Consider the following 21,780-nt stretch of genomic DNA (forward strand, 5'->3'; position numbering starts at 1 on the left):
AGCTATTATTTTTACAGTATTTGCTGGTAGGAGGAGGAAGGGAGCAGTTGCCAGTTGTGAGTTCTTATGTGAAAAAGTCGAGTAAAGACAGATGGAGTTGATAAAGAGAAATCTTGGGACTTGGACTGGGTGCCAGACAGACCTTAGGGAATCTCCAGATGGAGGCCAGTGTTGATGAGATTTGTTTCTTGAGTAATTTGAATACTTCATGTTCTTCCACTCTTTGTTGTTCATGACATTCTTCCACTCTTTGTTGTTCCTGACATTGTCACTGTTTTCACTCCTTTTTATCCTCAAGCTCCTCTTCCTTATTAAATACTGACTGCAAGTTTTCATCATTTCATGTTACATTCTTGCTTCATCATATACTATCTCATCACCTTTGAACTTGGATATTCCTTCTCATTACTTTAGCTTAACATTCGCCATTTTTTTTTGTATTTGTTTTCTACCCATACTTTCACATCTTATGTTATAAATTTTCTTGAAGGTATCCCATTTCTTCTTTATTTCTTTAGTTTTATTGAACTACCTGCAGTCTACTTTGAATTTTTTTTTTCAGTTCAGCAAAATTATAATTTGCATGGTCGTGTCTTCCTTGTCTCTCCTCTTTTATTTCTGTCTTCACCAATTTCAGCATAAATTCAAGGACCACATGGCTACTCCTGTTGGACACTGGTAATTCAGTATTTCAGTCACCTTAAGTTCCATGGTTAAAATCAAATCCAGTCTTGTAGGTGTATCCTCGCCTCTTAATCTTGTTGGTTCCTTCACCCATTGGGTCTTTGCTATATTCATCAGTATGCCTTAGGATTCCTCACTTCCATTATCTTCCCATATTACCTCTCCAAAATTAGAGTCACACATTAGAAATATGTTCACACCGTTTTCAATTATTCATTCCAGTTGCAAGGCGGTATGTCTATATTGGTGTTGGCAAATTTAAATATTTTTCATTCTTTTCTTCCCACTCACAAGCTACTTATATAGTTTGTATTTATTTGTAGGAAGCATCTGATCTTGTAGTGTATCACTCAAATAAAACTGTCCTCTTCAGTTCGTTACTCACTTTTTTCGTCACTATTTTTATTTACTTATTTTTTATTTATTTTTTCATCCATCCTAGACCAAACATTCATGAACATGAATACATGAGTTTCCATGTCTTGTTCATTAATTCTTTCACCAAGTTTTTGCGATTTCAGTTTTACTTTCATTGGTTTTGCACCTTCGTGGACATACATCTAACATTAATACTTTGTATTTCTTATTTTTTCTTTCCTAGTTCCCCATTATTGAGTTATTGTCTTACATTCATTCTTCATTCTTTCATTAAAGGAAATGTTTCCTCTTGTCATCCTACCACTATAATATTCATTTGTCTCCGTTGTGATTCACCATGGTCTTAGATCACATGTTGGACTCGTAAATAAAAATTGGTTCGGCTCAGGTACAAGCAATAATTAGAACATATGTTGGTTAACTATAATTTTGTTTTATTGCATTATTTAATAGGTAGCCTATTTGATAGTTACATTCCACTATGTAGAATACAGGTTAGGCGAATTCTTGGTTCTGTTACCGGCTAGTCTCTTTGCTCACCTTCTCACTCGTAGTCTTAGACCAAGGAGTTTTTAGTAGTGATGTAAGGCATTCGTTCACATCGAACGACTCCTTTCACTGAATCGAGTCATCGTTCCCATTAACTCGTTCACTTGGTGTTTGTTTACATCCTTGCATTGTACGAGTACATGTGTTGGTTATTCGGAGTGGTAAATTATGTATAATGGTCATATCACATACTACTTGGAACTCGTATGTAAAGTGGTATGAATACACCACCTACAACTCGTACCACATGACTGTTGGCTGTTCATTGATCAGCAGCTCATGACAGGCTGCGGATTCCAGCCACGAGACTCGAGTTACGGAATCGGGTAGTGAGCACCACGAATGAGTCGGAGACTCGGAGTGACTTGTAGTAGATTTCGACTGACTCGGGCCGCGCTGGGCAAATTCCGTGGGGTCCGGCTCACTCTGGCCAATTCGATGGGCCACAGACAAGGCCCAACCCACCACTCGGCACTCACAGATTGGAGAGGGATTATTAGGAAAAATCGGTAAATATAAAGTTATTTGCTAGCCTCACAAATCCAATTATTACCTATATCATGGGATAGCTCCTATCATTCTAATTTGAGCCCCCATAAATGAATACTGCAAATTAATAGTAACGTCAGTAGCGGTTGAAATGTTTATTATTATCGGCGGGGATGGGATGCGGTATAGGATGGCCGAACCTAATCTCTCGTGTTTAATGTCACGGTTCGGAGTAACTCGTATAATCAAAGCTCTCACTCCTTATCTGGCACAACTATCCGGTCCCCTTCTGCTCGCAGCCACGCAGGCTACTGACTCGGTGAATTGAGTGACTCGAGTACGATTCTCTTCAGTGATCACTCATAAAACTCGAGTCGCTAAAAAGAATAGATTTTTCCTTCACTAATTTCCACTGGCCAGCATAGCTGAGTTGTTTCGATACCATGCATATTTTTTTTTATTCCAATTGTCTTGTAATATTTATTCTTCGTATGTATTGATTGGATCAGATGAAGAATTGTCACCCCAGAACACCCTCATGAATGCTTTTCTTTACATTAATTTATTTTGTATTAGGACATGCCACTCATTTTTAAGGTAATGCAATTTAGGTATTATTTTAGTTGTGCACACCTACGCGAAATAGCATATGAAAATTAAATATTCTGTAAATCATAATACATGAACGTAATATGTGATTTTCTTGGTGGAAATAAATAACCAAATCAAGCAAATCTACTAACGAACGAAGCTGTTAGGATACGGTTCAGACATCTCGTCTGTCCAGTCCAGTCACTGTCAGTTAGACGATGGCTTTCACGTTGTGGATTGGGTGTTCTCCAACTCCAGGTGACTTTAATAAGCGCTGTTACAAAGACAATAGGGTTTCCTTAAACCCTTGGACGTTATGAGAGAACACGGGGTCCTGCCGTCGTCTGTTAATTGCCCGAGGTACAATAATAAAGGGGCCGTCAGCATCTGTGACGATGACGACGACCCGGATAATCTTTAGAATTTGAGGTACCAAATTACTAAATATAGGTTAGGTTAGGTAGGCTTGGTTAGAATAGAATAGACGAATTTATCATCCATTTCTTTGACCTCGGCATTCATCAAAACAAACATGGCATATCATTTAACCACCGCGATTTCGTTCGTTAGTAAATCGGTTTTTAGCAACTTTTTTGTTATTGATTTCCACCAAGAAAATCACAAAATACGTTGATGTATTATAATTTACAAAATGAATAAATAATTTTCTATTGCTACATCGCGTAGGTATTTAGTTGTAAAAATTACAGCAATTTATGTCATTTACATCGACCTATCACTCCTTTAATGTCGTCTTTATCTGCCACCCATTTCTGTATTCACATCGGAAAGAGAACTAATATTTTAACGTGAAGATAGAGCTTCTTTACTTTTAACTAATTTTGTGCTAATTTTGCTTTTGGTCAAAAGTAAGGCATGAAACACAAGTCAGTCGTGGTGGGCTACGAGTGACAATATGCTCCTGATAAGGAGGCATTCTCCGGTGATAGCGGCCTATCACAACCAGTATTGTCGGCTTTGACAGTATTCGGTGTACACAATTAAGTGAATCCATACTTGTAGTAATCTTCCATTGAAAGAGTACCACATATCTGAATAAAATCGTATGGTGTTACCAGAACGGATTAGTCGGGGGAAGCTGGTTAGGCTCGTCAAAGAAATCGACTCGAGATTGGTTTCTGTTGGTATTCTGAATTATGTTGATTATATTCATATATTTCATAATTTCAACATGACAGCGAAAAGTAACGGAATTTTGCAGTGTTCGGTACGTCGTCTCAGTGGAATTTTCAATTCGAATATTGATGCTTCAATTTTATTTTAGCGGAAATGGCGTCTCTACTCTCCCAAACGGTCGACACGAAAGTATCTCTGCTACGAGTGCATTCCAGAATCACGAGATTTCGTGTCCACTGTTAAAGTTTATTTTAATCCCGCCTTGTAGAATGACTGCAATAATATCAATCCGTTGACGCAATATCCTTATTTATATTTGTTTATTGTTCGTGTATTTATCCCCATTTCCATAGTTGAATAGTTAAAAAAAACTTATATTCGCAAAGCAAGGTATATACAGGAGGAAACATGACCTCATTACTACCAGGCGTAGTACAAATGAAGATTCCACGTGTTTGTGAAATAGTTCATCATTAAAAGTCCGTCGTTTTCGTAATCTGGCTCTTTCAACTCACACCTCACCTTTCCAAATGTCAACTGCGTGCCGGTGATATATTTAATATATTTTATTCAGGCTGTATTATTAATAGCTTCGGAATATTAACTTTGAACGCGTAGACTGCGTGACTGCGCGATCACGTGGGACTGTACCCACCTAAACATTCACCAAGTAGCGTTCGAGTCACTATATTGGCGTGTAAAGATTGTTTATTATGTCTTAAGAAAATTCTTACTTGCTGGCAGCACTTAATGATTATTCTTATCATAACCGGGTCGAGAACTCTGTCTCCCCCGGATATATGTAAAGAGAAGGTAGTTTGGGAATTGTTTGGAACTGGGATAGAGTAAGGTAGGTGGTTGTTGGAGGGGGAGGCGGTGGACTGTGGACAACGTTGTCCGCTAGAAGTGGCAATGGCGACGACGTGGGAATCTCAGTAATGCGGGTAGAAGGGAAGGCCAACACGTGCAGGAAAACGACGACGTATGCCGCATGCGAGATCGCCCATTGGGTGCTGAGTTCGTCTTAAATAGCCTCAAGAACAACTTAAGTATGCGGAGCAAAACCTGGGCTTGTTCTTGCGCACCTAGGAATTTAGATACGCAGTTTCTAGTTGCATGATTGAACTTTCCGTAAAACAAGCAAACAAGTAAATAACTATGTAAATGAATTAATAAACAAATGTATAGATAAATACGATTAAGATAAGTACTCTGCATTGGAAAATATCTTTACCAAAGTGTACAGTATTATAAATGAAAGCTACACGCCCACTTTTTCTGCATATATTAATCTACACCCTTTTTCTAATCCATTTATGTTTTTAGCTTGGATGTGTGAGAGGTAGATAGAATTACCTAATTGCATTTAAGTGATTGTTATACAGTATATACTCGTGTACAAGCCGACGTCATGTATACTGCGATTTTGTATGGCATAAAAGCTGATTTTTTCATATACCTTGTGTATGATATCCCCAGCTCATTACTATTAGGCCTACCGTAGTTGAATGTTGTAGTGCTGGGCTTCATTGTGGACATATTTTATAGCAAATTGTCTTTATTTTCATTCGTATAAAGATACTCCAAAATGGCCAGAAAAAATAATTGAAATATCTGATAAGAACGAAAATATAGATACTGTATTTCTGGTCACCAAAAATGCATGAATTTTAATATTTTCAAAAATATTACCTGTGTATAGTGCAACCCCTTGGACTATGCTAAAGCATTTAATACCATACCAAATGAGTGACTGCTTTCCTAGATCCAATACCTTGGGATTAGGGACAGTGTGTTGAGTTGGATGAGGAGCTTCCTCACAGGTAGGAGGCAACAAGTGATGATGGGAGGGGAGTACACAGAATGGGCTGAGGTGAGCAGTGGTGTCCTGCAAGGATCAGTTCTGGGCCCCCTCATGTTCTCCATGTATGTGATATCCCACAATTCCTCGACAAACTGATCTTGATGTTTGCAGATGACACTAAGATCTTCGAAGTCATACAGGAATTGGATATGCAGAATGGGGATCTGCAGGGTGACCTTGATCAGCTGCAGTACTGGGCATTTAGGATGCAGATGCTGTTCCACCCAAAGAAATGCAAGGGGATGCACCTTGGCAACAACAACCTCACATGAAGATACACTATGATGATGCCAGATGGCACACAGCATACACTGGGTTAAGTTGATGAGAAGAAAGATCTTGGAGTAATTATTGACTACAAGTTGTCTTTCTCCAGTCATGTGCATGCTCAGGTCAATAAGGCAAACAAGGTCCTAGGAGCAATAAGACATACCCTTGCTTCCCTGGACAAGGAAACCTTCTGCCTCCTCTATAAGAGTATGGTGTGGCCACACCTGGAGTGTGCTTCAGTGGTGTGGAGCCCAAAACTGAAGAGACAGAGACGCTCTGGTGCAGGTTCAGAGGAGGGCAACCAAAACCGTGCAAGGACTATCACATGTCTCACCCTGAAAGACTGGAAACCCTAAAGCTGCTGACATTGCAGTATTGCCAACAGAGGGCTGACATCATACAAACAATCAAGATCCTGAATGATCAAGATATAGTCAAGTATGACAGGCCATGTGCTGTATGCGAGAAGACCATGTTTCTACCCTCAATAGGTCACTCAATTAGAGGGTACGATCGGAAACTACAGGTTCAGCACTAACTGGGAGCCAGAGAATCATTCTTTGCTGCTAGAGCGACAGACATGGAACAGTTTGAGTCAGGAAACAGTCAGTGTCCCAACAGTGAACATCTTTAAATCTCACCTGGAAAAGGAGTGGAGGGAACACCCAGCCCTGTTCCATTATCAGTTCTTCTTACTGAATCAATAGCTCTGCCCAAGTACAGTGCAACACATTAAAAGAAGATGCGGTGTTCTCAACTGATGAAGAGGACACCATACCTAAGTACGGAGTCAAATTACCCTCATCGGGTACCTAATGACCCTTTACTTAAGGTAAAAAAACTTATACTCAAGAATATATAGTATATAGGATAAGAGAGGAGTCCAATATTCGTGCTTGCTTCAGTTTGCTTTGAATTTGCTCAAGCTGTCTGACTACTATTTCTCTCTCCATGTTGTTCCTTGGATTGGTGCATCTGTGTGGTAGCCCATATTTATTGATATCTTTTAGATATCTTGTTTTTCCGTCTTTTTCATTTTCTTTTCATGTCCTTTTGTTCTTCTTATAAGAGATCTTTTCATTCTTTTAATTGTTCTGAACACCTGCCTCAGTCTTTTTTCTAGTATTGGTTTAGCAGTTCCAGTATATTTAGTCTGTGTATGTTTTGGGAACCATGTTGATTTCTGCTATATGAACTCTTGGGAACCATGTTGATTACTGCTGTATGAACTCCCTCACATGTGTGTATTTACCTAGTTGTATTTTACGGGACGAGAGCTATGCTTGTAGTGACCTGCTTTTGTATCTCTCCGCATCCAGTTTGTTCATAAAATCTTGTATAAATTTGGCACTTGCTGTTTCCCTGTTTAGTTTGTTCCAGATGTCAATCACTGTGTGGGGAGCTATTCTTTTTCAAATCTCTTCTGTAACTGTCCTTCTTTAGCTTCTCTTGTCCTCTTGTTTCTCTTCTGTCCCATTTTAATAAGTCATCTCTATCAAGAACTTCCATCCCTTTCATAATTCTGTAAATAGTCAGCAAATCACCTCTTTCTCTTCTCTGTTCCAGTGTTGATAGATGTAATTTATCCAATCTTTGCTTGTATGTCAAATTTGAGAGTGTAGGTGCCATTTTTGTCGCTGCTTTTTTCTTTTTTTCTTTCTTTTTTGTACTAGGTGCCCATAGTGTCACAGCATACTCCAATTTAGGTCTTATCAGTGTAATTAATATTTTCTTTACCATTTCTTCATCCATGTAGTCGAAGGCCACTTTCATTGATCTTAAGTTAAAAGTCTCTCCAACTAGTTTGTTGACATGTTTATCAGGTGTCAAGTCACTTGAGATAATTACTCCAAGGTCCCTTTCTGAGTCAACTTTTTTGACTTCCTTGGTACCAATTTTATATTGACCTGATATTCTAGTTCTGCTTTTTCCAAATTCCATTATATACTTAATTTCTTAATGTTAAAGTTCACTTCAAACTTCTGACTCCAGATCGATGTTTTGTTTAGGTCTTTTTGTAGCGATCTGCAGTCTTCTGTGCTCAATCTCTTAAGTAGTTTGGCATCATCAGCAAAGTTCATGTAACATTTCACTCCTTCATCCATATCATATATATATATATATATATGGCAAACATTAAAGGAACCAATACAGAGCCCTGTGGGATGCCACTTATCATATCTTCCCAGTTTGAGTTCTAGTCTCTAAGTACCACTCTCATTTTTCTCCCAATCAAGAAATCTTTCATCCATTCCAGTAGCTTACCTTGTATTCCTCCTATTATTTCAATTCTTCTTATTAGATTCTTATGTGGTACTTTGTCAAAAGCTTTCTGCAAGTCCATCTATTGTATTATTTCTATTAATCTTGAATAAAAAACATATTAAGTCTGTGGTACATGATCATTCACTTCTTAAACCAAATTGTTTAGGGTTTAGTATTTTATTCTCTTCCAAGTGTTTGATCCATTTGTTCCTGATAACCTTTTCGCATATTTTAGCTACTGTGCTTGTAAGGGATACTGGTCTGTAGTTTGTAGGATTTTCTTTGTTTCCTCGTTTATATATTGGTATGATGTTTGCATTTTTCCAATCTTGTGGTACCTTTCTTTCTTTGAGTGGTACCTTTCTTTCTTGTATAATTTGTCTGTTAGTTCATCTGTACACTCTTTCAGTATCCAATTTGCAATTCCATCTGTTCCATGTGATTTCCTAATGTCTAGGTTTTCTATTTGATCTCTTATTTCTTTCTGTGTTACCTTTATTTCTTTCATTTCAGGGGATCTTTCTCGTCATCTTCCCAAATTTGTGAGCTCTCAATTGTAAAAACAAACCTGAAATGTCTGATCATAACTTGAGCCATTTCTATGTCATCTATATATTCTTTATGTTCTTCACACAGTTTCACTATTTCATGTTTGTCTTTTAATTTATCAATTATCTGTGAAAGAGTTTAGGTTGATCATTGCATTTGTCTGTTATATCTTTTTCATATCTACTTTTTTCTTTCCTGCATATATTCACATATTTGTTTGCCATTTGGATTTTTTGTTGTTGTCTTTTTTACATTTTTTCCTGGCTTTGTCTCTTTTTAGCCTCGCTGCTCTTTTTGTTATACCAACACTTTATATAAATCTCCTTTTGTTTCTTCTTTGGTACATATTTATCAATTCTCTCCCATCTTTGTTTCCTCTTTAGAAAATTTATCCCAGTTAGCATTTTGAATTTTTTTTCTAAGTTTTACAAAGTCCATTTTGTTGTACATTAATCTTCCTTCTCTATGTTTTTCATTTCTTCTCATATCGTTTTGTTCTTTTAGTTCAAACTCTATTAGTATGTGGTCACTCTTCCCAATTGGTGTCTTATACTCCATTTTGTTCACAATATCAGGTTAAGAAGTGAATATTAAGTCTTGTTTCAATGGTTCTTCATTGTTTCTATATCTAGTATTTTCCTTAACCTATTGTGTTAAGGTATATTCGATAGTCAAATCCAGTAGCATGTTGCTCCAGAGTTCTTCTCCCCCTTTTACTGTCATTTCTTCCCAGATTATTTCCTTTGCATTAAAGTCACCCATAATTACTATGTTGCCACTCTCTGTAACTCAAGTAGTGCATTCTTTGTGTCTTCCAGTAATTTGGAATGATCACTATGAGACCAGGCCTGTGTTTTTGGGGGCACATATACTACTACAAATTTTCTACTTTTCATATTATTATTTACAACTTTAATCATAATTAATTCCACATTATATTTGCCTTCATTTGTCTTTGTCACATTTGAACCCTTTTTGGTCAATATCATGACTCCCCCTGTTTATCCATTCTATTTTTTGCTTACTCTCTTACATATATATATATATATATATATATATATATATATATATATATATATATATATATATATATATATATATATATATATATATATATATATATATATATATATATATATATATATATATATATATATATATATATATATATATATATATATATATAATATGTATATATCTTTATGTATGTATATATATGTATGTATATATATATATATATATATATGTATATATATAAGTATATATATATTTATATATACATATATAAATATATATATATATATATATATGTATATAATATTTATATATACATATATAAATATATATATATATATATATTATATGTATTTGCTGAGAAAGAGAGGGATTAGCAAGTAAGTTTTACCACCCACTCTGTACTGGCAGGCGAGTGGGCTTAGTGTTTGAGGTTGGGCAATCAAAGTGCCAGGCATTCTAAAGTGTGGTGGCATAGCAAGCATAGTTGGCATCAGTTAGGAGTAGTGGCATTCCTGTTGTATTTGGTGCAGTTGGTGCTAATGGGGATAGTTTTTGATGTTTGTGTGGAATTTGGATTGCTACTACCACTGCTAATGATGGTGGCAGTGGTGGCATTGGGGTAGTAGTGGTGTTGGTTGGGGTGGTTTTAGTATTGATAACAGTTGTGTTGTTTGTGGTGATGTTGGAACTACTACAAAGGTAATACCGTACTGTTATTGCTGTTCTGTATTGCACTGCTACCACTTTTATGATTCCTAAATTGTCATTGTTATCATCACTATTGTCACCATTCTGTCAGGAGTTGCAACCTTAAGAGGTGACATTTGGTCTCTGGACTGGGCCAGAGCTCTCTATCAGCTATAATTATTTTTCCACTTCTTTATCACAGGAGTGCAGACATTTGGCAACTACTCCCCACTCTTCCTTGTAGCTGATAAAAGAAACAACCCTTGCATTATAGACAATAGGGAAAGGTCATAGGGACTTTGCTGGCTGCTCTAGGACTTCAGGTTTCCAGTCAGTGGAATTGAAGTCAACAATTTATCATTATCCTCGTTTAGAATTTATTCTTTATCATCATTGTTATTGTCATCGCTATTGCCATAGCCCACCACCATCACTACCACCACCATTACCACCACCACCATTAGCCCCCCACCACTAACATCATTAGCACCACTACCACCACAATTGTGAAGTTGCTGGTGTTTAGACAGAAGAACTGAAAACATTTTATTATCAAGGGGGGACGGAGAGGGGGGGTCGCCGATTAAATGAAGCGGCCTTGCTGTGGATGTGCTGTGTCTTGCGACACTGCTTCTGACCCAGGGCGGTGGGCAGGGTGCAGGGATGACCCATCATCCAGGAGGTGCTCAGATGAGAGGGAGGGTGGGAGGGGTGTGGAGTGTATTTAGGGATGAAATGGGTGGGAGTGTTTTTATGCCTTTCCCTTTTTGGCTACCTCCCTTGGAAGGGGGAAAAAGCCTTGGTATATGTATGTATGTATGTATCATTCTCATTACAGTTGTCATCATCATTGTGTGAAGTATGCTACAAAGTGGAGCTCCTAACTTATTCCCTGCTCTGCAGCAAATTCTTCAGTTTCATCATGGTTTTTACCCTCAACAATAAATATTATTTAGAGGATTTTTTAATGGGCTGAAGTAATTTGGGGATGTTATGTAGTGTAGTAGGTGATGATTAACCTTACCATTACAAAGAAACACATTGCACAATTGAATAAAACTGGGACAAGACTGTTCCTCTGTATCCCACCAAGATTTTGCAACTGAAAGTTTTCACCATTTAATTTTACATATGAATTATTGTGTAAATGCATTATGATATTGTAGACTGCATAGTTCAAGGCTCCCACTTAGGAGAATCCTTGGATTGAGTTGGAAATAATAATGTATATGGGAGTGGCAATAACATCATCATTAACACCCTTTGCTATTAAGGGGTTATCACAAAGATGATTAATAGCCTAACTTTTCTACTTAGAGTTAATAATTTACTTGCATTTACCTAATTTACTTAACTGTAGTTGACAGGAAAAGAACTACACTCATAGGCCCCATCACTTTTACTTTGTTTATCATACTTATCTTTAGATTTGTGTATGTTTGTTGAACTGTTTCTAATTCTCATCCATTTCTTTTTTCAGTGGAAGCCGGTCGAGCAAGACATTTAAACCAAAGAAGCACATTCCAGAAGGGACACATCAATATGACTTGATGAAACATGCAGCAGCCACACTTGGCTCGGGTAACCTTCGTTCAGCTGTTATGCTTCCTGATGGGGAAGACCTCAATGAATGGATTGCTGTTAATAGTAAGTTGTTGATTGTAATCAAGTGGGAAGTTTGTGGAATAGTCCCTCTGTCATGATCTCCCTATGTTCTGCCATGCTTCTATATCTTTCTTGTGCTGTTGAGACAGATTCATCTTGATTTGGTGACTCATGCTACCAAGTAGTGGTTGTATTTATTTTTTCAACTCATTGACTGTGGTCAGGGTTTTGTCACCAGAAAAAACAGTACCAAATTAACTTTTTTTTTTTTTTCCGCGAGATGTAGTTTCATTCAGCTGAATATATTTTACCTGATGCTAGAACTTCATAATTTTATTCAGTTCAGCTTACTAGAATTATGGTTCCTGATAGCAACCAAAAGGAGTACATGTAACTTGAAAAGGTGCCAGAAATACATGGAATTAGATCATATTGTCTGGTGAAATCTAGAGTAAATCAAATACATCCTGGTGGTGGAGTATAGGTTTAACATGTATGTCAATGAAGGATATAATTAACTAGCAATTGCCCAGCCAGGCTTAAACAGCACAAGCCCTTGGAATGGAAAGAAGATTAATTGTGGATATTTTAGTTGTGATGTTGATGTTGAATAAAGGGTAATTTACTGGATGTGTAGGGATTATTACATCAGAATCAATTGGAGTCAATCATTAAGAATGATTATTGTGACAACTTATTGCCACAGTCATCAGACTTTGTAGTTAAGAAAATGCATTTTAATGGATTGAATAATATGATATTCACATGTATTTTAATATTACAGCAGTGGACTTTTTCAATCAAATCAACATGTTATACGGAACCATAACTGAAATGTGCACAGAAGATTCCTGCCCTGTAATGTCAGCTGGTCCAAAGTATGAATACCATTGGGCTGATGGGCATACAGTAAAAAAACCAATAAAATGTTCTGCCCCAAAGTACATTGATTATTTAATGACTTGGGTTCAAGATCAGTTAGATGATGAAGCACTTTTTCCTTCTAAAATAGGTAAGTTATGTAATCAATTGTGTATTTATTATCTATTATTGATTGTTTATTATTGTATTATTATTATTGTATCACTATTGGTTATTATTATCATTATTGTATTATCATTAATGTAATGAGAAATAGACATTTGGGAATGGATGCAAAGAGGAGATTGTACAAAGGAGTGATTGAGCTGACAGCACTGTATGGGTCAGAAACATGGAACATAAGAAAGGAAGAGAGGAGGAGTTTGAATGTGTTTTTGAGATGAGGTGTCTTGAGAAGTATAGGGATTACTAGGCTGGATAGAGTTAGAAATGAGGAGGTGTGGAGGAGAACAGGGGTGGAAAGAGAGTTGGGAGATAGGGTAGATGAAATAGTACAGGGATAGTTTGGACACACAGAAAGAATGAGTGAAGAAAAATTAGTAAAAGAGGTGTGGAAGGCAGATGTGGAGGTGTGGAGGGAGTGAACATGAGGGGTCAACCAAGGATAAGATGGATGGATGTGGTAAAAGGGGTATTGAAAAAGAGGGGAATGTCTGTTGAGGAAGGATGGGAGAAGACAGAAGATAGGGGTGAATGGAGAATGGTTATGTATGGATGATGCTGTGATGCATGAAAGGGAGTGGATGGGGGGTGGGGGTGAGGAAGTATGTGTGAAAAATGAATTGACACAGCCAGAAGGAATTTCTCTCCATTTCTGCATCAAGGGATGGAGAGGTGGGGTTGCCGATTTAATGAAGTGGCCTTGTGGATGTACTGTGTCTTGCGACACTGCTTCTGACCCAGGGCAGTGGGCAAGATATAGGAATGACCTGTCATCCATGAGGAGGCAAGATAAGAGGGAGGGTGGGGGGTGGATGGGAGTGGAGTATGTGGGGATGGAATGGGTGGGAGTGGATTTTATACCTTGGTTTTTTGGCAACCTCCCTTGTAAAATCTTAAAAAGATGTTTTGGAAGGAAATTAAGAGAGGAAAGGGAGGTGAATCATGTTGAGAAAAGTTAAAAGATGCAAATGGAGAGATGATAATGGAAGAGACAGTAAGAGGAAGAGGGGCAGGGTATTTTAGGGAGTTGCTAAATATGAAAGGGGATAGGGAAGGAAAGGTAGTTGCAGTGGCAAGCGCTAAGGAAATGACAGTGATGAATGATGAAAATGTAGGAGAAATAAGAAAAGATGAGATGAAAGCAGTTATTAAATTGATGAGAGCAGGTAAAGCACCTGGGTTAGATGGCTGTCATGCAGAGTGTCTATAAAAGGGAGTTACAGTGATGGTGGACTGGCTGGTGAGGTTGTTTGATGTGTGTCTAAAAGAGAGTAGAGTGCTGGAGGACAAATGTGAATGCAATAGATTCAGAGGGATCAGTTTGTTGAGTGTAGTTGGGAAGGCTTATGGAAGGGTTTTGATTGAGGATTAGGAGAGGAAAAGAGGGAGTAATTGGTGAGGACCAGTGTGGGTTTAGGAGAGGTAGGAGTTGTGTGGATTAGATTTTTGTGGAAAGGTATATATGTGAGAAAGCTTTAAGAAAAGGTAAGGATTTTTTGGGGGGCTTTTATGGATCTGGAAAAGGCTTATGACAGGATAGACAGGAAGGCACTGGGGAGATATTATACTAATAGAACTAGAACTAAATGAAGAAACAGATATAGAAATTAACAAAAAACACAGAAAAGGAAGACTAATGTACAACAAAACAGATTTTGAGAAACTTAGAAGATTCTTTCGAGAAGCTAATTAGAAAAAAATTGATAATGAAGAAACAAAGGTGGAAGAGAAATGGACAATTTGGAAGGAATTCTATAATGAAGGAATAAGTATGTACCTAGACAAAAACAGGAAAGGGTATATATAAAATCTTGGTATAATAAAAAGTGCAGTGAGGCAAAATACAGAAGATATAAAGCTTGGAAAAGGTGGGAAAAAAAAAAAAACAGAAATGGAAAATATACACTAAACTAAGAAATGAATATGTAAAAATATGGAGAGAAGAAAAGAGAAATTATGAAAAGGACATAATAGACAAATGTAAAGATCAACTCAAATTATTTTATAGATATGTAAACGGCAATCTAAAAAAATAAACAGGAAATACTTAAATTACGTCAAGGTAACAGAGAATACACAGAAGATATAGAAATGGCAGATATTATGAACAAACATTTTAAATCTGTATTCACCAAAGAGGAAAAAACTGTGATAAAAAAAATTGAAGTAAGATTTCCTCCACTGAAGAAATTAAATATTACTCGGAATGAAATATAAGGAATCAAATATTAAAGCTTGACATTAACAAGTCACATGGCCTGGACAGAGTTGCAAACTGGATAGTGAAGGAATGTATAGACGACTAATAGGAAAAATATACAAAATAATTGAATGCTCACTCAAAGAAGGAAAACTACCAGGAAACTGGAAAAATGCCAATATACAAGGGGGGAAATAAGGAAGACCCAACAAACTATAGATCGGTGTCCCTAATGAGTACAATAGTTAAAATTTGTGAGAGAATCATCAAAGATAGATGGACAAAATATCTGGAGGAGAATAATAGACTGAACCCGAGGCACTTTGGATTTAGACAAGGAAGATCATGTACCACTAATTTAATTTGTTTCTACTTAAGATTGGTAGATATATTGCAAGAAAGAGATGGCTGGGTAGACTGTGCCTTCCTGGACTTGCAAAAGACATTTGATAAGGTGTCACACAGAAAATTACCATATAAACTGGAAACAATAGGAGGCATATATGGAAAACTATTGAATTGGATGGAGGACTTCCTACATGGAAGAAAAATGAGAGTGGTGCTCAAGAGACAAATATTCAAAATGGGAAGAAATGAGTAGTGGCATCCTACAGGGGTCAGTACTAGCTCCGTTAATGTTTGCTATATATGTAAATGACATGGACGAAGGCATTGAAAGTTACATGAACTGCTTTGCGAATGATGCAAAATTATTAAAGAGAATAAAGTACGAAATAGACTGTGACTCACTACAGAGTGATCTGAACAAAGTCTCAGAGTGGAGCAAGAGATGGGAGATAGAATTCAACATCAAGAAGTGCAGTATAATTGAATTTGGAAAAAGCAAGAAGAGAATATCAGGACAGTATAAGATTGATGGGAAAGAAGTAAAGAAAGTAAATTCTGAAAGGGCCCTAGGAGTAATCATCACCAAAGACATGTTGCCAGATAAACATATAAATAAAATAGTTGGAGAAACATACAATTTGCTGAGATCAATAAAGATGGCCTTTAAATAACTGGATAAGGAAATAATTAAGAAAATATTACAAACACTGATAAGGCCAAAACTGGAATATGCAGCATTGATATGGTCACCCAGTATAAAAAAGAATATATGAAAATTAGAAAGAATACAAAGAGCAACAACAAAGATGGCTCCAACACTTTCAAACCTGACATATGAACAAAGATGGGCCGAATTGGAATTGCCAACCCTGGAACAAAGAAAAGAATGAGGGGACCTACTAACCATAAACAGAATTATGAAAGGTAAAGAACGCCTTGGTAGAGAGGACCTATTAAAGTGGGACAGAGGAAAAACAAGAGGACATGCAATGAAACTCAAAAAAGATAACTACAGAAGAGACCTGAAAAAGAACAGCTTCCCACACAGAGTGATAGATATATGGAACAGATTGGATGAAAAAATAGTGTGCAAACACAATACAACAATTCAAGAACAAACTTGATCTTGCGAGATAAAAAAAACTGGTCACCACAAACATAGCTCCCCTTCCGGTATAATACAAACTAGGTAAATACATTTTTTCATATAGATGCATAAATACTTGGAATAGCATAGAAGGTGATATAGCCCTAGCTTGAACAATACATGAATTAAAATCTATATGATACAGTGAGTCCTCCTTATATGGTAATTCTTTATCCGGTAAATTCACAGTTATGGTATTTGGTAATTACTACCCTCGATTCTATTTACGGTAAAAAATTCACAGATACGGTATCCGTTAGATATTCTGAAGAGGAAAGAGCAGGGAGAAGGTACATCTGCCAAATCCTATTATTACATGTTATAATGGGTTCGGTATATGGTAATTTCAATTTGCGGTAAGGTTTTCAGGAACGCATATGTACCGTAGAACGAGGACTTACTGTAACTGGAAATCAAGAATATATATTAAGTTGGAACTGTACGTGAATTTGAGGCTAGGCATGATAAATTGAAGAGTAGGAGATGGGACTCAACAAGCCTTTCCTGTATACAACAATTAGGTAAATATGTACAAAAATATCTCCAAGGGCTTGGAATAAGGCTAAATACTTGTAAATTTTGTCAGGCATGTCTTTTGTGATGAAATATTATACATATATATATATATATATATAATATATATATATATATATATATATATATATATATATATATATATATATATATAAATATATATATATATGGGTGGGAGTGGATTTTATGACTTTGGCTACCTCCCTTTTTAAGGGGGAAAAAGCCTTTGGTATATGTGTGTGTGTATATATATTAATATATATATATATATATATGTACTGGTATATTTGTGATCAAATATATATAAATTATATAGTTTTTGTGGGAAACATTAATTGCAAAGAGGTGAATTGGTAGGAACAGGAGGCATGTGGTAGTGAAGATTTTTAGGGTAATACTTTGGTAAATATTGTAATGGTTAACTCAGTTACCCTGTAGGTAAAAGACATGACTCGTATAGAATTTGATGACACTCCAACAGGATTGGATTTTTTACCAAAGAACTAGACATCATTGGCTTGTTGAAGTATCTGGCCCATAAGAAAAATGATCATGTAGCACTTTAATTGTAGTTGGAATGTTGGGAAGTAGAGCTGATGAATTACATAGGCAAGGCAGGTGCAATTGAGGGAAGACTACCTTCTTGGGTTAGAGAAAATTCTTTAAAGAATCAGACTTGAAGGAATTAATGGGTACTATTGAAATGGGATTATTTTCTTTACTTCCACAATTGAGGTGTGAACAAATGTGCTGAGGATTAGTGGAAGGAAATACTGAAAATGAAACAGTCTTAATAAAGAAAAATGTGAGATAGCTAAGATAAAAAGATGGGTGTGACGTAGGAAAAATGTAGAATGAGGAGAACAAAGGATCATCACAAATGAGCTAGAAATTATTATATAAGAGCCTAGTGAGAGACAGAAAAGAATAGAGTATCATTGATAAATGCAAAGATAAGCCAAAACTGTTCTATAGGTTTATTATTGGTAAATAGAGACACAAGAAAGGAATCTAAATTAATAGATGGTGAGGCGTTTCAGGAGGTATCAACTCAAGGCTAAAATAATAAATAAAAATTTTCAGTCTGTTTCCACAATGAGTGAATTGTAGAGGTAGTAGTTATAAGCAGTAATATTGGGCTGAAAGAATTAAACATAGAAATTGAGGAAGTGTTCAGCCTTGGAATCTCAAACTGAAAGCTTAAAGAATGCAGAGAATGATGAACAGAAAAGGTTTATAGTATAATTGTGTGTTCCTTGAAAGGAGTACTACCACAAGATTGGAAAAGGGATGATGTGGTACCAGATCATAAAGGAAGTAAAGAGATATCACTGGTCTGTGTATTGGAACTGATTTATGGCATAGGCCCCTGAGTTCTTTACTGTTTCCTCTGTGTATTCCGTCAATTTATTATTTATGTAGTTTATGAATTACAGTACTACCTCTCATTAATGGACTAAAAGGGGGGTAATGGTGTCCGTTGATGTGAATAATCCGTTGATTTGGAGTGGTTTATGGGTGGCATAGTGATTGCATAGCACTAAACAACAGCACCAAAAACACCGAAAACACAGCGAAAACACCGCAAACACAGCTAATTAACGTCTGTTAATGAGAGGTAGTACTGTATTTTTATAGATTTTATTTTTCCTTTTAGTTCTATGGTGATCTTCATTGGGATGTAGTGTGAAGGAAATGTCATGGATGGTGGAATGAAGAAACCATGGATCCCCACTCCTATATGTTTCTCCTATGAAATATCAAGTTCACTTTAGACATCAAATTTATTTGCTACATTTCTATCTTTGATTTTATTACTTCCTTTTTTTTTTTCTCCATCAGGAGTACCTTTCCCAAAGAACTTCCTTGGTAATGCTAAGACCATCCTGAAGAGGTTATTCCGTGTCTATGCTCATATTTATCACCAGCATTTCTCTGAAGTTGTACAGCTTGGAGAGGAGGCTCACCTCAACACATCCTTCAAACATTTCATCTTTTTTGTACAGGTTAGTTGTGGATATTTGTTTTGCCTGAATTGGCAGTTTTGGATATTTGTTGTACTAGAATTGGAAGATATTGCCAGAAAGCTGGCCTTGGTGTAAATTTGGCATTTATGTAAAAATAAGGCACTGTTGTCCTTCTGGTACTATATAACTCAGTACTGCCTACTACATGGTCACGTTTTTATTTGGAGAAGAAAATCGGCTTAGCTGCCTGTCTTGGATCTTTGAGTTAGGCATGCCTTGATTATCTCATAGTCCATGGGTAACTGCTTACAGTACCATGAACATAATAGTGGTAGGTGTGTATATTTTTCCACAACCCTTGGGATTGTTGGGTTGTAAACCTAGCATTTCGTGTCCTCTCAGGCTCCATGGTGGGTGTGGGCATGGGAGGGTGAATATGTATTTATATACATGGCATCCTGACTTAGTACTTCTGGTTGGGGGTGGGCTTGCAACCTGCCCCTGTCAAATCTACTAAGTCCAATATGGGTGGCTGGGGTTGTACAAACAAGGCACAAGGACATGGAGTCGGGCTTGGGGTGAACTTCTGGTGGTCTCTTCTCGTGGGTGCCAGGAGCATCCCTACTCTTTTCAAAACAGATTGACCACTCATTTTATGAACTGAACTCAGGGGTAATGGGTACAGTAGCTCTAGGGTGAGGAGGACAGGCAGTGGTGAGTTCAATAGCAAGTGTTACTCCTGCCACTGGTCGAGCCACAGCAGTGGGGCTCAATTCAGCAGGTGGTTAGCCATAGGCCTGGCTAGCTGACTACAGCCCAACATTAAAAGGGTTACTCTGGTTGATGAGTGTATGATGCTTGTGAGGTTGAAGCACACATTGGGCTTCATTTCTTAATCTGGGATATAATAAAATTATATCATGGCAAGTAGACTTGAAAAGATGCTGTACATTAAATTTTTGTTCAGTTTACTATTTCATGGGTAACATTTATATGAATTTTTATATTACTTAAGTAAATACTTTAGATGATTTGTTTCAAATAATTATTTTTTTTTGTAAGTGCATGTGGAATGTAACCTCTTGTAGGTTGTAAGTTACTACATTGGGAAATTGGTGATGAAATAAACTCGGGAGAAGTTGTTGGCTTAACAAATACATGGCAAACTCCAAGCAAAACTCATAGGGTTGTCAGAAACATAATATATACATATGTACAAGCTGCCATATCATTAAATATGGAGAAAGGTTTCATCATGTTGACTTGAGTGATGCAGGTGCCTTGACCCGAGATGCAGCGAGGGCCATTGTTCAAAGTAGAGGGTTTGACCTGAGATGCTGGCATCAATTTTTCATCAAATGGGCGTCACCAGGAAAAGTCGGTGAGCTGGGTCACGTAACAATGAACTGTTCCCTGGGAGATGGTACCCATTGTTGAGAGTACCACACTGTAGCACATTCACCATGGTCTTGGATCACATGTTGGATTCATGATCAACAGTTATTAACTTCCCGGATGAGTGCTCAGAGCTTGTATGACCTATCTATGGGTAATACTGTGACCTTACCTGCACTCATGCCCCCAACTCCCCGCCCATGAGAGTTGGAGTAACACCCCACAGCACAGCGATACTGAAATTATTTCAGCCCTGGGTGGGAGTCGAACCTGGAACGCTGTAGTGGCAGGCGAGAACTCTAACCACAGTGCCACAAGTGTGCATGCTAGGCATCGAAGGGAGATGGCAGCTACATTGAATATAGAGATAATAACACTCCATTCTATTTTTCGCTCAGTGGTTTTATAGACCTTGTCCCACTATACTTGTTGATAGAGAACCTTTCAGTTTCGTCTCCACAATTCCCATTATGTCATGTTTCTCTATTTCCAGATATTTGCTTAATTAATTAATTCTAGAAATCATACCATCCATATATGTATTTACCTAGTTGTATTATATGGGAAGGGAGCTATGCTTGTGGTGACCTGTCTTTGTATCTTTCAGCATCAAGTTTTTTCTTAAAATCTTGAATAGTGTTTGCACACACTGTTTCTTTATCTAGATTATTCCAGGTATCCATTACTCTGTGTGGGAAGCTATTTTTTTTTCTATAGTTATCCTTTTTGAGTTTCTTTTTGTGTCCTCTTGTTTTTCCATTGTCCCATTTTAGTAAATCATTCCTATCAAGGATTTCCATTCCTTTCATGATTCTATAGATAGTCAGCAGATCTCCTCTTTCTCTTCTTTGTTCCAGAGTTGGTAATTCCAGTTTGGACAATCTTTGTATGTTAATTTGGAAACAGTTGGTGCCAACTTTGTTGTTGCTCATTGTATTCTTTCTAATTTCTTTATATTCTTTTTAGTACTGGGTGTCCATAGTGTTGCTGTGTACTCCAGTTTTGGTCTTATTAGTGTAATCTTATTATTGGTCTTATTAGTGTAATTAATATATTTTTT

The 21,780-nt window shown here is 36.9% G+C and overlaps 1 protein-coding gene across 3 annotated transcripts in view; it reads left to right on the top strand.

Moving 5' to 3' along the window:
* mats (MOB kinase activator-like 1) overlaps positions 1 to 21,780 on the top strand; it is a 56,087-nt gene that overhangs the window by 27,262 nt on the left and 7,045 nt on the right. For all 3 annotated transcript variants that reach the window (XM_076183898.1, XM_076183896.1, XM_076183897.1), the window contains 3 exons: positions 11,961 to 12,127; positions 12,870 to 13,097; positions 19,201 to 19,364. In XM_076183898.1, coding sequence (XP_076040013.1) covers positions 11,961 to 12,127; positions 12,870 to 13,097; positions 19,201 to 19,364 — 559 coding nt within the window. The remainder of the gene's footprint in view (positions 1 to 11,960; positions 12,128 to 12,869; positions 13,098 to 19,200; positions 19,365 to 21,780) is intronic.

This window comes from Oratosquilla oratoria, chromosome 4 (assembly GCF_046742065.1).
Source record: "Oratosquilla oratoria isolate Oo_2021 chromosome 4, ASM4674206v1, whole genome shotgun sequence".
Taxonomy (NCBI): domain Eukaryota; kingdom Metazoa; phylum Arthropoda; class Malacostraca; order Stomatopoda; family Squillidae; genus Oratosquilla; species Oratosquilla oratoria.